General features: G+C 40.5%; 1 protein-coding gene and 1 long non-coding RNA gene across 3 annotated transcripts in view; both read left to right on the top strand.

Moving 5' to 3' along the window:
• SECISBP2L (SECIS binding protein 2 like) overlaps positions 1-14390 on the top strand; it is a 28371-nt gene extending 13981 nt beyond the window's left edge. The window contains 12 exon segments of the mRNA XM_086849932.1: positions 609-740; positions 1274-1357; positions 2043-2210; positions 2363-2504; positions 4100-4221; positions 4223-4270; positions 5363-5495; positions 6472-6634; positions 7318-7538; positions 8190-8344; positions 8803-9022; positions 9826-14390. Coding sequence (XP_086706058.1) covers positions 609-740; positions 1274-1357; positions 2043-2210; positions 2363-2504; positions 4100-4221; positions 4223-4270; positions 5363-5495; positions 6472-6634; positions 7318-7538; positions 8190-8344; positions 8803-9022; positions 9826-10499 — 2262 coding nt within the window. The 3' untranslated portion in view covers positions 10500-14390.
• A 1887-nt stretch (positions 14391-16277) lies between these two features.
• LOC147650695 (uncharacterized) lies at positions 16278-19573 on the top strand. Of its 2 annotated transcripts, none has more exons than XR_015276088.1 (3): positions 16278-16724; positions 18218-18430; positions 19118-19573. It is a non-coding gene; the product is annotated as an uncharacterized LOC147650695 (long non-coding RNA). The 2 variants fall into 2 exon arrangements; XR_015276089.1 differs by lacking the exon at positions 16278-16724 and adding an exon at positions 16933-17087.
• The last annotated feature ends 147 nt before the right edge of the window (positions 19574-19720 follow it).

Below are 19720 nucleotides of genomic sequence, written 5' to 3' on the forward strand. Positions count from 1 at the left end.
TTGGTATGAGGTCTGTAGTAAATTTTCTTGAGAAATAGGTAAGTATAAATGTGAAATTCAAATCAACCATTGATTTTTGCAAACAGATCTTGCACAGGGGTTTCCGCCAACCTGTCACATAATAAACAGAAGAATGCTTTTACCACTATTCTTCTGTCTCTGGCCTTCAGAGAACTGTGTGCATGTGCACTGTCATAAAAAATGTGTTGAAAGGCAGTAACTGCATGTAGAATAATTATGTAGTGGGAGAGAGATCTTTGGAGTGATTGTGGTTACAGACAGTTCCTCAGGGTTCATTAGTCACCAGCAGCTCCTGAGTTTCTTTGTGTTTGGCCAAAAGAAACCTTTTTATTTAAGTTACAAATTTAAAGATTGTCTTGAGGGGAGGAATAATGTGGTACTGCCTGTAGAATCTTTTTGCAGGCTTTAAAGAAAAATACAAACCAAAAAACCCACCAGAAAGCCCCCACCAAAAAAAATTCAGAACACCAAAGCACAATTTATCCTCTGAAAACTGTACCTAGTTGCTAATTAACAGGCATGTTCATGCACATACATAGCCTGAAAAACTGAAGTTACAAAATGCCAATCACATATGTTTTCTTCAGTCTGGTTTCAGATGCAGAGACCACAGCACATCTTCAGAAAGAAGGCAGAGTTTGCAGAAACGACATGAAAAGCCTTTAGCTACAAGCCAGGCGAGCAGAGCTGAGCAGAGTCCTGAACCTCTGTATTTTGAGGTACTGTTGTATGAAAACTCTTTCCACATAGTAGCAATGCCAGTTGTGTGTGGAATAAGTGATTTTCTCAATAGGAAGTTACAAAACATCTAGCTCCAAGAGGTGTACAGTCGAGGTCACTAATTTATTAGACGATCCTTTAATCATGTACAGAAAGAGGCTTGTACTTGGGTGTTGTGTAAAGTGCAGTAATTTAGAACACTTTGTGGTTTACAGATTAAATAAGCAGCCTTCAAGTAACTCCTTCTGTTCACTTGTGAATAGAAATTTGTGTTCACTGGTTTATCCCCTCTAATTGTAATGAGATTTTTTTTTGGTGTAAAAAGGAAAATTTTTCTTTTTAAAAAAATACTATTTGGAGGCAGGAATGCTTTCCTAATTTTTCATTATTTTCTATTAGCGTCACTTAATCCCTTCTAATTTATATGGGATTTAGGGGTTCAATTTGTTTTTCTACCTTAAACAGTTTCAGTCGCTGCTCCTCAAGTGACTTCGGTTCCATCCTTTTTATTCTTAATTTCTGTATTGTTTAGGATGAAGATGAATTTCCAGAGCTAAATAGTGACAATGGCAGCAGCAAAAGTAGTAGCATCCAGCAGAAGATTTCACCCAAAGTAGTAAGTAATTATTTTCTTTTGCAAAGCATTGTCTTTTGAGACTATTCAGTTTGTGTAATTTTTTTTATGAACCTCTGCTACGAGACTTGCGTTGCAGTAATTGTGATGACCTTGGGGTGTTTGTGTTGTCTTGGATGCTAAAGAAATGCCAATTAAAATAAGTGGTGTGAGGAACCCATTTTAAAGAGAAAAACTTCAGGATTAGCAGGATCTCTGCTAATGAGATTGTAAGATACCTGTTGCAGACACTTGGTGTCACAGGTTGTCTCAAGATTTCAATCTGCATTAAGGCTGTGGAAGCAGTTGTTGGAAAGGTACTTTTTTTAGTATGTGATCTACTTAAACATTTTGTTGCAGAATTGTGCCTATAGACTGCTTAATCTATCTGGCTGCTTTCCAGGAGAGTCAAATCCTATGTGAAATCTTGGGGAGGGGGAAATTATTTATTTAGTAATCAGACTGGAAAACCTTCTGAAGCCATAATTGTAGCTAAATAGAATAGCTTTCCATACAAAAAAGAAATATAAATAAGTTCTATTAACTTGTGTCATCTAGCTGTAATTAATTAGGATGTCATATTGGTTATCAAAGCCTTTGGTGACTTGATTTCTTAAGTGGCCCATATTTGGTGATCTGGAGAGAAAGGTCTTTTAATTGTGGCTTCTTTTGCATTTTTAAATTCTAGTTGGATGACTTACCAGAGAATTCTCCAATCAATATAGTCCAAACTCCAATTCCCATTACAACCTCTGTACCAAAGCGTGCAAAAAGTCAGAAGAAGAAGGCCTTGGCTGCAGCACTTGCAACAGCTCAAGAGTATTCAGAGATAAGCATGGAACAGAAAAAACTTCAAGTGTGTAGCACCCTGCCCACCCCCAGCACTTGATCAAGAGGAGGATCAGTTACCTGTTGCTCCTCTTACTCTCTAATAGCAGTAATGTATTTGTAAAGAATATTGCAGGCACCATTTCTTTATATTTATTGTATGTGATGTTCCTGTTGTAGGAGGCTTTATCTAAAGCAGCTGGAAAGAAGAGCAAGACCCCTGTTCAGTTAGATTTGGGTGACATGTTAGCAGCTCTTGAAAAGCAGCAGCAAGCAATGAAAGCTCGTCAGATCACCAACACCAGGCCTCTCTCATACACAGGTATTTCTAATCTGCCTGACAGTGCTAACATTTTGTGCTAACATGGATGTAATTGATCTGAGCATCTTTAATGTTTTTCTTTCTCTCAAGTTTTAGCTTTTGAATACAAGTGTGATAAAAACCTGGGAAGATGATTTTTAATGCATTTCTCAATAAATTACCTGTGCTGTCACCCTCTGAGCTGCAGTATGCAATAGTGAAAATCCATGTAGAACTGATGCCAAATGTCTTTTAAAAAGACCTGCTATTCAAAACTCGGGATTTGTGTCCTGAGAGTAATTCAGTGCTGAAATAAATATGTGAAAGAAATATCTACTACAGATGTTATAAAATACTCTTGGAAAGAGAGGATACCAATGACTGTGGTATGGAGGGATATGTCCCTAGGATGTTCTTCCCAATTCTGCTGTTTATGGGTCTCCTGACCCACAGCTTTCTCAAATCAAATTTTTCTTAAACTATCCATTGTTTCTACCTTATGCTTTTACCATCCATAATGTCCAATGGCAATGAATTGTAACTTTACTAAATCTTGTGTGGGGAGACTCTTCTTTCTGCTGTGTTTTTTGGGGATTGAGGTCAGTACTGGATTTTTTTGTGCTCTAATTCAAAATATTGTTAGCTTTCACAGCCTTTGTGCAAAGACTGAGCAGTCATTCCCTTCTTTCCTTGTCTGATTCTTAAATGTCTGTGAGGTCTCTCAAGAGTCCTAGTCTATTTATTTAATTCTGGAAGTATCTTTTCTGAAAATCCATATTGCTTTTTCTGTACCTTTGTGTAGTTCTACTGTATCCTTTTAAAAATAAGATCAGACATGTACAGAATATTAGGCTATAGTTCCATTATTAATGTATGCTATGGCATAATAATGCTTTTGTTATGTCTGTATCAACACAGCATTAAATTAGCTTTTTTTAATACTTGCTGCCAAATGCAGACTTGACATTTTTGTAATCACTTATTATAACTCCACCATTCTGATTCCTGAGCTCTTCTGTGTAGCCTGGAGTCCATCATTATGCACATAGTTACCATTTTCCTTCTGGTGTGTTGATTCCTTTACCTGCTTTGAGTTTCAGCAGTGTTCAAACATTAATTCAAGCTGGCATGGTTATATCAAACAAAGCTCAGCAAAGAACTGTTGGCATTTCCATTTGAGACAGCACTTGTTTTATTCTTTCTGGCAAAAGATCCACTTAACTACATGCTGCACTATCTCATCTCTTTTGTCCTGTCAACTATTCAAGCCTATAACAACTGAAAATCAATGTTTGGATAAATATTTGTGATTTATCATACCATAATCATCTAACTAATAAAGCTACATGTAGTCATTTGAGAGAGACCCCTTACCATTTATTAAAATAATTCCTGGAATCCACAATTTCCTAAAACATTAAGACTAAGTTGAAGAAAGCTTAAAACCATCTGGAAGCAACAATATCTGATGATGTAATTTTCCTGTCATTATGAACTGCTTTTTTTTCCAAGGAAGGAAAATCTACTTAGAGAATTCATCAGTGGAAATTCTGAAAACAGTGTTGAAATAAAGCTGACATGTCTTTTGGTGAAACTAATATCTATCTTGTATTTAGTTGGCAGTGCTGCTCCCTTTCATACCAAAGAATCTGCCAGCAGAAAGTCCTTAACAAAGGGACAGCCGTCTATGGGTTGCCTTAATCCTTTGGATTCGACTGCCCCAAAAGTTAAAAGAGGAAAAAGAGAGAGAGATTGCAAAACTGAAACGCCCTACAGCACTTAAAAAGGTAAGTGTGCCAACCTTGGAGTGTTTTGACCCACACTCATAGTCCAAAAATAATGAAACCCCAACCTTTTACTTTCTTAATTGAGGACTCTTTTCCATGAGCATAGGGCAAGCAAGTTATGAGCTTCTGCCTCCAGTTCATGCTAAAGTGATGCCCTCTCTTTGGATCTAGGCATGTAACATAGCTTTTATAGCCCACATAATCAGTGAAGTTAAATGTAAAATGTAAAAATGTATCTCAATACAGATTGTGTGGGTGTTTTCTTTTTTTAACTACGGGCACTAGGACACATGGGAAAGCTTCCATAGGTTTTTCACATGGCTGATTCCTAGTCTGCAAAGTAGTAGGCTAGCCTTAGTTTTTCCTACTCCTTCTTACAGAGCTGGGTAAAAAAGTTGAAGCAAACCCACAATTTTTGAGTAAACCTAGAAATAATTAATTGCTTATATATATATATAACTCTACCTTCATGGAGTCATAAATTAGGTATGTGCAGAAGGAATAGAGTATACTATATGGACATCAGAAGATAAAATATAAAAAAGTGAGTCCTAAAAATGCAGGTCTTTTTCTGACCTGTCTATGATCTGAGTTAGAGGAATTTACCTGTTCGGAAAAGTTTTCTAAGCTTTGTTGTCAAGGCTTTTATGTTGTTGCTCTTAAACATGATAGTAATGCCAGTGTATCCATGGCTACTTATGTTTGCACTTTCTTTTATAGAAAGGATTATCTTTATTGAGGTGCTTCATAAAGATGACTGGTATGCCTGTATAAGGTATTCTTTTACAGGCATGGGGATGAGGAATTGTTATGTTAATGTTATGTATCAGAAAGGAAGCTGTGACAGTACTTAAACTATTGAAAGTCCTAGTTGTGTAGAAGTGTGTATTGAGTATACAATCTGAAATGCTGCAGTGCATACTCTGTGATCAAAGAGGAAACTGAAATGATTTCCAGAGTTTCTCTCCTGGCATGAGTAGGAAGGTTCAAAACAACTCGCTTAACTTCGTGTTATATCAAGTGAAAGGGATGGGGTTTTTTTACAGGTATCTCTTATTTTCAGATGCTGACAGCTGTTGGTTTTGTTTCTAGATTATTTTGAAAGAAAGAGAAGAGAAGAAAGGTCGTTTATCAGGTGACCACAGCCTTCTGGGTTCTGATGAACAGAAAGAGGCTCATTTGAACTTGGCTGCTGACCAGTCGCAGGAGCTGGCCTCTCAGGAAGGTTGGTCTCTATGTCTCTAGACAGCCATCACTCCCCCTCAGCTGTACTAATCTGCTTGGTTTTGTATTTTGTCTTCTTATGCCACACTATCTTTTTAGCTTTTTTTTGACTTTATGAAATACTAGCATATGAACTCCTCTTCTAAAATACCTTGTCTGTCCCTCAGTTGTAGAAGGCTTAGTACACTGTAGTTTCTCAGTACATGATGTCCATATAGCAATTTAATTATTATCTCAAGTGGATGTTCCCACCACATGTCAAAATTGATAGTATTTTTGATAAGCAAGCAACATGTGACCTCTTGTCAACCATGCTATGTTGACCAGAGTACTTTTAATGATGAGCATTCTGGAAGTTTTCCAGGTATAGAAGTTGCAAACTGTAAATGGGGTTTTCCAGTTTGTTGAACCTGTCAGTCAGCTGCAATGTCTGGATTGTCAATTTGCAGCAGAAGCCCTGAGCAGCTGAGAAGCTCTAGAGAATTTTCAATGCCTTCAACATGTTTGGGTCTGTAGGAGTGGGGGAAGGAGATGTCCATCAGGATTCCGCATGTACTGCTTCAAAACTTTTTCTTCTGAATGACCTGACTAGAGTGGGAAAATCCTAGGCATTCTAGGAGTAAGTTAGTTGAGTATTTTATATATATAGATAGTAAGGAATTATTGGAAGGAGTAATAACATTAAAACAGGTTTTTTCTTCTGTTTTATTAATTTCCCAAAGCAAGCTCAACATATTTTTTAATGAATATTCAAATATTGCTTATTTACCTAGTCTGTGCTGAGTGGTGGATGTGTGTTCAGTTTGTTTTCTCCCCTTTCTCCCACCCCTCCAGAAGGGGAGGGAAGAGTAACGCTTAGTGTTCTCAAAATGGAATTTGGACAGAGTAAGGGAGTGATAACACAAGAAGTGTGGTTCTGTTTCTTTTATATACAAAAATGTATTTTCATTTTATAATATTTAAAAATTACTTTTCAGAAACTGGTCTGAGTATGCCTAGTGATACTTCACTATCTCCAGCAAGTCAGAATTCTCCATACTGCATGACCCCAGTGTCACAGGGCTCACCTGCTAGTTCTGGAATTGGCAGTCCAATGGCATCTTCTGCAATAACCAAAATCCACAGCAAGAGATTCAGAGAGTGAGTTTTGCTTTAATAATATAAATTCAAGACTTGCACTTCAGTCACCCTTGTATTTTAAGTGTGGGTAGATTTAGTAGACTTAAGAGCTTAATGAACATAAGCTTCCCTTTCAGAAATAGAAGGTTCTGCAAGTATTTTTTTTTTCCCCTAAATGGATTGCTTATGTTTGTCCACAAATGTGTGTGTATATGTACACACACACTTAAAACTTCCTTTTGTTGCCACAGCAAATAAGCAAAGTAGGAGTATCCTCTGAAAAATATTTTTTGAAGGAATGCTCTGTATGCTTTGGATGGGAAAGGGAGGAATACTTAGGAGTGCTTAAAATACTGTAATAGTACCTCTTAATGTATTAGGGCTTTTTATTAATGTATCTTTATAATGTACTAAATTAAGTAGAAGAAAATTGCTTGAGGCACTTACTGCAGTATTTGTTTGTTTTTAATATTATTTATTATTGAAGCAAGGGATATTACTACAAATATGAATGGATTAAAGACGTATTTTACAGTTTGCAGTCTGATTTCTAAATCCTTTTAATAACTTTGGTAAAAGTTAAATAACTGTTCTGAGAAAGTAAAATTATTTTCATTTGCAAAAACACTGGGTGAAACCTTGGTTAGGCTAATATTTGTGAAGTAGCAATGCTGACACTTGTTAACATTGTTTTGAATTGACAGATACTGTAACCAAGTTCTAAGTAAAGAAATAGATGAGTGCGTGACTCTCCTATTGCAAGAGCTTGTCAGCTTCCAGGAACGGATTTATCAAAAGGATCCCATGAGAGCTAAAGCGAGGAGAAGACTCGTTATGGGGTTGCGTGAGGTTACGAAGCACATGAAACTAAACAAGATCAAGTGTGTAATCATATCCCCCAACTGTGAAAAAATTCAGTCAAAAGGTATAAATGATAAAAACAAGTGGTCTGCATTTTGCTCTTTTCAGTTTTCTTGTGCTGATTAGATGTGTTAATTAGCAAGGTTAGAAGCATTTGTTACTATGCATGATGTAACACTTTCAGACTCCAACTGGGTAATTGCCATTTCACATTTATTCTTTTCAACTCCAGTCTGGAAGAAACTTGTCCATGAGAGGTGAAAAGCTTAAAGAAAAATAGATATTGAAGAATTGAAATTTACTGTGTGTTACTTCTGTGTTCAATACACCTTGCAGGGAGTCCTGAGTTCTGGGTGCTTTTTAGGAAGATTCCTTAAGAGGAATGTGAATTGTGAGTTGGCCAACCAACATTTTGCCACAGCCACAAGTATAAACAGAGGCTTCCTGAAATAGGAGAATAGCAAAGTCTGCTTAATAAAAGATCTGTGAAACTCTGGCTTGTGTGCAGGACTAGTAGACAGTACAGAATATCACCTTCATCTGTACTCATTCACTACACTTGAAATGTATTGTGTGTTATCCTCTGGGATGTAGGAGCTGCTGATGTGTGTATTGAAGTTTTACAGACTAATTGCAGTTAAAGTGGGTTAGAGTTGTATCGTGCCATATGATGACGTCAAGTGACTAGATATCTATTTATAATTGCTTTTTCAAGGTGGACTAGATGAGGCTCTATATAATGTAATAGCCATGGCACGAGAACAAGAAATTCCATTTGTCTTTGCTCTTGGCCGCAAGGCTCTTGGCCGCTGTGTGAACAAGCTGGTGCCTGTTAGTGTCGTGGGTATCTTCAACTACTCAGGTGCTGAGGTGAGTAATTCCAATCACGTAAGTGGCTAGAGTAAACAATTATGTAGTAAAGAATTGATTTGGCATCAAGAGCACACCTAATAATAGCCCATATCTCTTCTATATTATGGTGTCTTTTCTTTGAAATCCAGTTTTTATGGCACTAAGAGACTGTGCTGAAACACTTTGGTCACAGCATCTCAGTGTAGCTTTTAATGACTTAAACTGTAATCTGAAGTTCTCTGGAAGGCTTAAAAATGTGAGAAAAACAGTATCCTAAAATATGTTCATCTTCTCAAAGTTGCATAAACCTGGTATTTTTATTATTTAATACAGAGAAGAACTAATTCTTAGTTAAAGTTGAGGTATTCTGTATTAATCTTCAGGCTCATAGGTGGTATACCTTATACTGAAAGGAGTAATGTAAAGTGAAAACTATTGGTAAGAATTACTGATGATGAAATTGCCTTTGTACTTAGGACCTGTTTAATAAGCTGGTATCCCTCACTGAAGAGGCCAGGAAAGCCTACAGGGACATGGTGGCTGCAATGGAACAGGAACAGGCAGAAGAAGCCTTGAAGAATGTCAAAAAGGCCCCGCATCACATGGGTCATTCTCGTAACCCTTCTGCAGCAAGTGCTATCTCATTCTGTAGTGTTATTTCTGAACCCATATCTGAGGTCAATGAGAAAGAATATGGTAAGTAGGTTAAAGCTTATCTTTGTGTATAGAAGCTGGGGTTTTCCAAATGCTGTTTGTTGTGAAATGTAGCTAAAGATGCAATCCTTCCTAATTTGCAGTTTTCTGCAATATCCAGGGGTAAGAAAAGATCAGTTAGTCTTCAGTTAATTTCATAAGTAATTTTTTTCTCTGAACTGTATAGAAAATAATAATTTCTAGTCCTCAGAAGTGTTATAGGTATTTAACATCAATGGAGGTGACTTCTCCAGTTTTATTGAGTTGTTTTAAAACTGATAGCACTGGATTGATTGTATGACTGAGGAAGAACTGATGACAGCAGGAACTAAAATATGAGGTCTCTGAAGATAGGACATGTAGCTTAAATTTTTAAACTTGAGATGGCAGTGAATGATTCTAGTGTGAGCAAAAGGCAAGTTCATTTATCCAGTTGCTTAAGCCCAGGTGAAAAGGAGTATATAAGGGAGACTACTTGTTAAGTCAAGAGTTGTTTGGTTTTTTTTGTAGCCTCTTCGACTACTTCAGTGTTACATTTGGTGTTTGTACAGGAAACTAAGTGGCACAAACTTTCAACTTTGTAACCCTTTGCCTCAGGGCACTGTGAAAACCCAAAGTTGCTCACAGCTCTTCCGATGTCTCTTCTTCCCTTCTTCCTCTTTTTTCTAGTAGAAATTTTTCTAGAAAGCATAGAATAATATTATTAGCTCATTTTGCTATTTAGGCTGCTATTGCATGCTCAGGGGAAATATTTTTATATACAAGGAATTAATGTTATCTATTTAAACTTCTTTCAAAATTTGTAGAAACAAACTGGAGAAATATGGTGGAAACGTCTGATGGGTTAGAGACCTCTGAAAATGAGAGAGAATCTGTGTGCAAGGCTGCAGTACCAGAAAAAGCTGGTAATGGCCAAATGGAAAAAGCCACTCTTAATAAACAACCACCTCTGGCTACAACTGGCGCTACCTCAGCAACAAATCATGGAAAATCCACCCCAGGTGACAAAGACGAGGTAAAACCAGATGACAATCTGGAATGGGCCTCACAGCAGAGTACAGAAACAGGATCCCTGGATGGCAGCTGCCGAGATCTTTTGAATTCTTCCATGACCAGTACCACCAGTACTCTTGTGCCAGGAATGCTGGAAGAGGAGGAGGAAGAGGAAGATGACGATGATGAGGATTATGCCCATGAACCAATTTCTGTAGAAGTTCAGCTTAATAGCAGAATTGAATCTTGGGTTTCAGAGACCCAGAGAACTATGGAAACACTGCAGCTTGGGAAGACCCTTAGTGGTGCTGAAGAAGACAATGCAGAACAAAGTGAAGAGGAAGAAATAGAGACTTCAGAGCAGGCTGATCCCATCACTGATGGGGAGGAATGGACAAATGATAAGCACGCAAGTAACACTCAACATAAACCCACCATCTGCAGTTCTTTGAATAAAGAACACACAGATTCCATCTATATGCCGTAAAAATAAGCAGGAACTCAGGAACTTTTTAGAAATTATATTAAAACTAACTGTTGTAAAGGTTGCAGCCATTATTCCATATGCTTCATCTCAACATTTTGCACTGTTAAACATTTAATACGTGTATTTAATTCACAACAATGTTTTTGTAGCTGTCTGTTACTTTTTTGATTTAAAAACTAGGTTAGCTATTAATCAGTATTGATTTCCCAGATTAGAAACTGTGTGGAAAAGTTGTCAGTAAGCATTCATTTGATCTTTTGTAAAAGGAAACACTTGTAACTGACCAGTTTTAAGCAAAATTCTTTCAAGTTGTGACATAAGCTTATTTTCAGACAGGTAACCTACATTAACACTGACAAATTACCAACAATTCATGGTCACGGTATAGTGTTTTACCAGGCCTGTCAGTGTATTTGGCCATGACTTTCTAGTTCTATCTAGAAATAAAAGGAGCATTTTGATTATTTCACGAAAATCTAGAAAAAGCCATTTGCAATCTTAATGAGACTTAAATAGTAGAGAAATTGTGTGTGATTCTTATGCTAAGATAGATGCAGCTTTTTAGTTGATCTTGGTGAATGCATCATTAAAAAGCTGCTGATAGCTGAGATGGTTACAATAAGCTATAATAACTTTGATTCCAGCAAAACTTTAAACCAGAGGGATGTAATTAATGTTTTGCAGGTTTTCTTTACAAGGTAGAAATATTGCATTAAAAAAAAAAAGCAGGAAAGAAAGCAAAAATTCCCCATTCTCTCTGCAGTTGCTGTCTGCCAAACCACACTGACTCATTAACCATAATCCCTATTCAGGGCTTTTAGTCAACTGATGACTTCCTCTCTCTCCTGTCACTTACCTCAGGAATGCTGTTTTGCATATTATATTCTGCATAACACTGCAAAAAGCAGGAATAATCCCTTAACAGCAAGTGTAAATGATGTGGTGGCAATCTCTGCATTCACCTGCACGCTGTGATCCTGCCCAGGATGTATCTTAAGAACTCCTGCTGAAAACGTGACCTCTTTGTCTCTTCTTGCAGTTGTAACAGCTTTAGGAGTTGACCTCTAGATAGAGAAGAAAGTAGTTATTCCAGGAAATGAGGAAGTGCCCTGTAGTTTGGGGAAGTATTTCAGTGGTGTAGAGGTAAAAGAAACAAAAATATGCCCTCCCTGAAACACACCTTTTGCTAGAGAATTGTTCCATTTTCTGTTCTGAATACTGAAGTGAAATGTATTTGATATATATGTAACATAATGTAACTGATGATGAATTTGTTTCAGACTGAGGAGGGAGTGTGTGTCTAAACCTTGCACGTCAGGAGTCTGTTTTCCATCTTTGTCTGGTATTGGCAAGGGATATACTGAAACTGCCAGCAGCAGGAGCTTCACTACAGGAGTAGCCAAAGAGTAACTCACGTGAATAACACTTTCATAGCAAACATGTTTCTTTTAATTTCACTTTGTTATTCTTGATCACTTGTATCAAAATGCATGAAAAGCCTCTGGGTAGGCTGAAAACCGCAGGAAACTGAAGTTAGCAGAGTTGGGTGTTCAGTCCACACTTGGGAACATGGGACCAATGTTTATAGCAGTAGTGATGCTGGTGTTTTAAGTTGCACTGGGAAAATAAGACTCCAGGTTTAGAAGTCATCTAGCCCTGGGTTTTTGGATGCTAATGAGAATAATAAAAACTGTGTATTATGTAAATAATGCTTTGATAGCTATAGGCATAGCAAATGCTATGTAGATAAGCAGTGTAGAGAGCTGCTATGACAACTGGCTGTTCTGTCACGTTCTTAGCTCCTTAGTGTAATCTTCTAGGTGTTAGAGCAGGCGTTTCATAGGAAAACAAAGACTAAGGAATGATGCCTCCTGAATGTTAAACCTTTTACTGTCCCTGTGGCAGATTTCTACTGTCTGTACATTTTAAGAGTTTTTGCTTTAGGACATGACAGGTGTTTGAACTGCTGACAAGCAAAACTCGCCCTTGGATGTGTAAGCACATCTCTGCACAGGTGAGATCAGTGCATACACTGAGGGCAAAACTTTGCCAGAACATCAAAAAACAAAGGTGTTTGTAGTTTCTCCTTTTGCTTTTTCAGTGCCAGTGATTCAAATAACTTTTGATCTTGAAGTATTAACATCAAAGGCGCATCTTTTTATATGTCTTTTCTGAACTTGGACTGTCATTTTAAAGTTTTCTGACATTTATATCAAAGAAGTCTTGTAATATTCAGCCCGCTATTTAACTGCAATTTTGCTACAAGTTTAATAGAGTTCTTGAAAGTGATACAGCACTTACAATTATCTCTCAATTTGCCAGCAAATAAGGAACTAGTCTCTTTTTAAAATGTGGCAGATCACCCTTAGGGGAGCAAACTGAAACTGAGTAAAGAAAACTGGGTTTAGTGCTTCCTTTTTGATAAGCTGGGAATAAGCAATAACTGTAAGAATGAAATTGCAATTCCTTTGGGAGTGATCCATTTGCATCTGAAATTAGGGAAGTTCCTTGCCACTTGAAGCACTTAGGGAGAGTATCTCACTGTGGTAATTTTGGTTCTATTATCAACAGAATTTAAGAAGGCATACAAATGTTCTACAATACCACGATTTTTTAAAAAAATAGTTGAATTTCTATTTCAGTGTAAAAGTGTGCAGTTTATACAGGTTGTTACTGTCCCCATGAAAAGATGTTTCTGTAGTTATAGGTGTATAGATATTTTTGTTGTGAAAATAATTAATTGGGAAACAAATCTACTTTTCTTAAGGCATTGTTTATAGAAATGATTTCACCACTTACTTTATCTGGTAAAATCAAAAATAATGTATCTGTGGTAGGGGTAGGGATCTTTAAAACTGATAGAGGTGGCTATGTATACAACTTATTTATATAAATACTCTTAAGTATCTCTGTCAATAATAAAACATGGATTACAAATCTGTAAAAGGGAAAAATTCTGAAGAACTTCTGTCCTTAGTTGGACCAAGTAGCAATGTCTGATTAAGGCTAAGGCCCTGATCCTGCTCACACATACTTTGGAGTGTTAGTGCCACTGGCTTAAATTGGTGGCCTGTTTATCTGCTTAAGTTGTGTGCAGGCTGTTGTAGGATTGAAGCTAAACAGTGACAGAGAGTATTTACCTGTGTTTTAAAAATTAATTATAGAAAATGTTCAGTAATGCACTTGTTGGTGTTCTTCTGGTAAAGCTAGGAGGTGTCTTTATGGGTGGGTGGGAGCTTACACAATGTGGTTCTGTCCAGTTCTTTAACACAAGCTTAAATTTTAATAATGTTACTTTAAATATATATGTAAAAAAGTATTATTGTTTGAAAAGCTGCTGTTGCTGAAATTGTCATTAAGTATTTCTTGTGAAGTTGTGCCAACTAATGAAACTGTTGAGCTAATTTCAGTGTCAGCCATTTAAAAATTAGACATGGCAATTTGTTAACAGAACAAAACCCAGCAGAAACAAGCCATAGAAACCAGGAAAGGGGAGATTCTACTCACCCTGCCACACACAAGGAAACGCGAGAATGTCTAGCCCAAAACTTCCTCACCACTGAATGGTAATGCTGAAAGTAGAAACCCAGTTGGCACAGCCCATGTTCTAAATGTTCATAAATAGTTCATATAATTTACTTTTTAAATAGATTCTAATATGAAAAGCTGTTTAATCTTTAATGTCTTAAAATTTATAGTAATATTTAGGTTAAAGCAGTAGAAAAACCATTATAAAATACAATATGAAGGGGTTTGTTCCATTTCTTTTTTGCTGTATGAAGGATAACTGTTCTGTCTACCGTACTTTTTGGAGTAATAACAGCTTTTTTGCACTATGTAAATACTAGTGGGGGTTCTTCCATAACTAATAAAAATGATTGTAGAAATTTATGGCTTTACTCAGTGCTGTGTTTGTTGGCTGATGCTGAGTTGGTTGGCAAGGGCTGCCCTGCTGGGTCAGGTCTGTGTCACGCTACAGCCACAGGGTGGAGAAGCTGTGTGGTGGCGCTCAGGGTGAGCCCGCACGGGAGCTGAGCCCCTCAGCCACAGCGGGAGGGTGGCTGAAACAAAAACCAGGATGAGCAGAGGGCTTTTCACATGGGTCCCAGCCCTCTGGTCACCCCTTATGTCACTGACCAGAAAAATATTAGATAGAAAACCCCACCCTTTTTCAGAGACCCTGGGATTGGAGCAGGTCCAAAGTACTGAGTTGGAAATAATGTTTTACTTAAGAGGAAATGAGCAAGGATAAGCACATTATCCAAATGTGCTGGAACTTCTCTTATGCTCTACTGGATGAGAGTTTCAGTTCTTGCCCTTATTGTTGGAGTGATGCATGAAGTCACCTTTGGAAAGTAACATGAGGTTCTCTGCACATTGTCCCCTCTTTACCTGCTCATGCCTCTGTGGCAGTAACAGTGACCTGTAACAGTGTCATTAACTGGTTTTGCAACTCCCACGTGTGAAAATATTTGTAGCAATTCAAAAAGGATAAAGTTTTGTCCTGTAATTCTGAAGTTTCTATTTATGTACCAGAATTTCATGCTTCAGTTCTGCTATTGCAGTTTTATTCTGGTGGAAGTGCTTCTGTTACAAACCTCACTTTGGAGGTTCTGTGACTTGCAGTCAGAATTATTCCTCCTATGTGGGTTCAGCCTCTGTCCTCTCAACCTGATACGAGTTTTGGAAAGTACAAAAAAAAAGTGGGTGGCACAGTGCAACCTGTGCTATGGAAATAACAAAAAATTAGTTACCCTCATACCTTTACAAACTGAATTTTTTTTCTTCCTCTTAATTTCTTCACCATTTAAGAAACACTAAGGTTGAGCAAATTTCCTTGCCTCTGGTGAGTGTTTAAATGGTACTTTGCTGTTCTGCACATACCAAAAAAAAAGCACCACAAGAAAAGAATTGCTCCTGCTAAATTCCTTCAGGCAGCCTTGCCTGCGCTCCCACAGCAGCCTGGGCTCTCCAATACCAGGTTCATAGGGACAGCGCTGGAATTTTCTGAATCTGTGTCCACAATCAGTCAAACTGCACTAAGCAAAAATGACAGCTCCTTGGAGACTTGCTTCTAGATTTTTAGGATCATTGTGAATAAGCACAGTGCTTTATTAGTTTTGTGTGCTTGTTTGTTTATCGATGTGGGGTTTTTTTAAAGTGCTGCTGGGCAAAACCAACCCACCCGTGCAGCTGCAGGCTGTTTACCTTGGGGGGTCTTTCATGAGTTAGCAGATGCTGGGGCAGCTAAGCTGGAAGGTGCTGCCTGGCCCCAGCTGCAGCCCCAGTGTGCTCTGAGCTGTTAAAGGAGTTTCCCATACAAGGCAGATGCGTGGGGGTCTGTCTGGGCACTGTGAGAACGCCCCGCTCTCTCCTGTGGTGTTATCCAGGGATAAGCCTTAGTGAGTAATGAGAAATTTAATCATCATATAACACTGATAGCAGACTTGGTCTCCTGCGAAGGAAATGGGCATGAAATAAAGGGCACGTCCCACAGTTACCTGTGGGGAGCTGTGTTTGTCCTTGGCTTTCCCTGGAGATTTGGGAGGCTGCAGCACACTGCACACCCGCGGCAATCGTTACCTTGGGATTAGCTAGAATAGGAGAAAAGCACTAATAGTCTAAATTTTTGTCTGATAGTTTAGTTTTCAGTCTGATTTTTGTATCCAGGACCCTGCCTTTGTCCTCCTCAAACCCAGGAGCTCTGATCCTTGCGTTTAAGCCCAAGCAAACCCCCCCTGACTCTCCTGGAAAGCAGGAGGGGCTGCAGTTGTCAAATGCTTTGGTTTTATCTCATTCAGAGCAATGGATAGGAGATAAAACAGTGAGAATGATTCAACATGTGGGAAAACAAATTTCTCTCAATTGAAATAAAACAGTTTCTGTGTATGACCTTCTCTAGTGGAAATAAGCTGCTTCAGGCTTTCCAAAGGTAGCTGCCACTGCACTGATACCTGCCACAGGATTTTCCTGCCATTCTGTAACAATTTTGCTAATTTCTGCCAGGACCAGCAGGGCATGTTAATGAGGAAGTAAGGCAGATCAGCTCGGTGCACCTCAGCACGAGTTAACTCTGCTGTTGCTATTTATAAAGGGGAAAAAGTCCCTTGTTTACTCCATATTCTAACAGAAAGGCCAAGCTCTGTTGTACCGGTTGCAAGCAGCACATAATGGCTTCCTCGGGGCTCCTGCAAGATGCAGCTGCTTTTCGGGTGTGCTCTGCAGGTGGGTGACGGCTTTTCTCCCGTGCTGCCCCCACACTCCCGGTGTGAGACTGCTGAGCTGCCTCCTCTCCTCTCAATCGGTCCCCAACTCGCTGTGAACTCTCCTGCCCCCAGCGAGTGCTGTGTGCACCTGTCCTGGCCCCTGCACTGCAGGGAGAGGGTGGGGTGCTGGCAGTAAATGCCTGCTCCGTCATCCCCCAGCCCCAAATCTGAAACGGGGCCACTCCTACGGGTGCCTGAGGCTCCAGGCTGGCACTGCTGCTTCCTGCCAGATCGGCTGCCTCTGGTGATGCTGGAGACATGGCTGCTGCTGTCTTGCCTCCTTCTCTGCAGCTCTTTCAGAGCTCAGAAGTGGTTGTAGCTGGTAAGATGCTCCTGAGTGCTGGTGCTGCCCCATCATTGTGGTTACATCTGCCAAAGCTCCTGTTCCCTCTGACAATACTTGACTGGGGGCTGCCCACAGCAGGTTCTCATGCAGCCTATTTGAGAATGAGAGACTGCTTGGGGCTGTAACCAGGCTGTGATGGAGGACTGGGGTGTAATGGCTAACAGTGATTGAGGGAGGTTTCAGCTCATACCTGTGCACCATAAGGGCATTCCCACATAGCTTGAGAAAACACGTGTGGCACAGCCCTTTGTCAGCAGCCACGTGAGGGGCAAAATTATTTTCTCCTGCATCCTGCTGGGGCAGCAGCAGGGGTGGGCAGGGAGCTGGGAGAGTGGGGAGCCCTCAGCACAGATGAGCAACAGAGAACTTGAGCTGTGAGCAAGAAACACAGGCTCCTTTTAGACAAGGCTGTAGGCTCAGTTTCACCAGTGCTTAAAGGAGCTTTGTTCTCTGTGCTGGTTTGAGGCTGATTTCCCAGTATCTTAAACAGAAATCTTGTTTTTAGCCTTGAGAAAAAAAGCATTTTAATTTATAAAGGCATGGCATTTTTCTTTTCCCTCCTCTCCCTCCCCACAATGGCTGGTATTGCTTGGACAATGCTGCTCTTTGCAGCATTGTCCAAAGGGGTTCAGCTTTTGAGCACGTATTTCTTGATCACTGCTGAAAACAGAGCTTGTCACAATTGCATTTTTCTCAGAACCTGCAGTAAAACACCAGCTATTTTTCGCCTCCCACACTGTGATCACACTTGCTGGTGCCTATGAGCAGAGAAATGCTGATTAAAGTACAGGCCTCCCTCGCCTCTCTGAGGAGCCACCCTGAGCCCCCCCGCCATGGCACCTTGAGAGGGCAACAACGCTTTGGCCATGGGGCAGCAGATCTTGGTGCCATGCAGGGCTCAAGACACAGCTCAAGGGTGATTAGTGAAGGACAGGCTGTTGTATTGTTATTTCTTTTTCTTGAAAATGTCCACTTGCACCACACAGGTTTAAAGCTTGCCCCTTTTCACCTGCCAGCTCTTGTTAGCTGCAGTGGGACATGGAGGGGATTGCATCTCCTGCAGGCCCAGCAGGGATCCCAACTGCCCAATTTTCTCACTCACACAGGTAAAGAAGGCTCAAATTACCTCCCGAGGAAGAATCAGCAGGCAGGCAGGCTCAGGAGATGAGAACCACCCTGGGCCAGAGGCAGCCCACAGCCATGAACTAATCTTACCTAAGGCACAGGGGAGTCCTGGTCACTAAGTCATATTTTCCTGTCATCGATGCCAAGGGGCTGCTGTAAGGCAAGAAGACCCTTGCTGTGTGTTCAGAGAAAAGGTAGGAAGCTTGGTAAGGCTGATCTTGCATGAAGAGGAAATTCAGCTTGTCTGTTTGCACGTTTTTCATGGCAGTAAAAGAAAGACAAATCTGGGAGGTTTCCCCAGTACAGAAGCCTGGGGCATCAGCATCTCCTTGAATGCTGGTCCTCATTGTCTTTTTCATGGGGAGCACAATTTGCACTCCCCTCCAGGCCCTCCTCTTCACCAGTGTGGGCCCCATGGCCTCTCCATCCCAGTTTTCCTTCCAGCCATGTTGATGTCATGTTCCAGCATGGCGTTGAAAGAAAAATGTTCATGCTAAGAGAGTTTCTATGCTTTATGTGCAATCAATAGTGCTGCTAATCACTTCTGAAATGTTCTATTCTTTTGTGCTCAAAGCCATCATTAAAGCTTCATGAGAAATTAGTCATTCTTTGTAACTTGCGACTGGTCCAGGTTTTGCCTTTGGGCTTGATTTTGTGAGCAGTCTGAGCCATCCTCACCAAAATGGGTTGTTTCAAAGCAGCCACTTCCTCTTTGAGCCATATTTCACTAAAAGACTCTGGACTGGCTCTGTTCCCCTACCTTACTGTATTGCATCTGTAGGATTAATACTAGCTTTCATACACAAGGTAAAAACATGGAAAGGATGTGATGAGCTCTCTCTGTGACAGAGAGAAGCTCTCATTTTCTCCGCCTGTCACAGGCAGAGCAATGGGCAGCACGGCCTCTCCTCATCCACCAGCAGCTGACTGTGAGCGTGAGGAAGGTGAACTCCGCATCGAAAACGCCTCAGCTAATGGAGGGAAGCGAGGCCTTCGTGCCGCTTTTCCTCTCCTGGCCCGACCCCCGTGCTGCTGAATTTCTCTTTCCGCCACGCTGCCCCAGGTGTCGGTCCCTGGGGAGCCGAGGTGACTCGTACTGGGGGCCCTGATATTTTCAGTGAGTAAAATAAACCCGTCTCGCTTCTTTCGCTGCCCGAGGTACCCGCGATGCTGAGGCGGGGGGTTCCCCCGGGGCTGGAGCTGAGCTGCCGGGCAGGGAGCGCTGGGACCAGCCTGCCCCTTTCCTTGGGGCCGGCCGGGCAGGCATCGCAGACCCGGCTTCGGCTGGGCCCAGCCTCTTGGCTCTGCCTGTGCCGCCGCGGAGGAGGAATAGCTGCAGAACGGGCATTTTGGGGGGATTTTGGGGGGGATTTGGGGGGGATTTTGGGCACTACCCCGAGGGTCCCTCGCGCCCCTTCTGCCCCCGCCCCCCTTTCCCCGCGCGCTGAGGGCGCGTGAGCCGGCGCCGGGCGGCGATTGGCTGC

The sequence above is a fragment of the Cyanistes caeruleus genome, chromosome 13 (genome assembly GCF_971803275.1).
Source record: "Cyanistes caeruleus chromosome 13, bCyaCae1.hap1.1, whole genome shotgun sequence".
Classification (NCBI taxonomy): Eukaryota; Metazoa; Chordata; class Aves; order Passeriformes; family Paridae; genus Cyanistes; species Cyanistes caeruleus.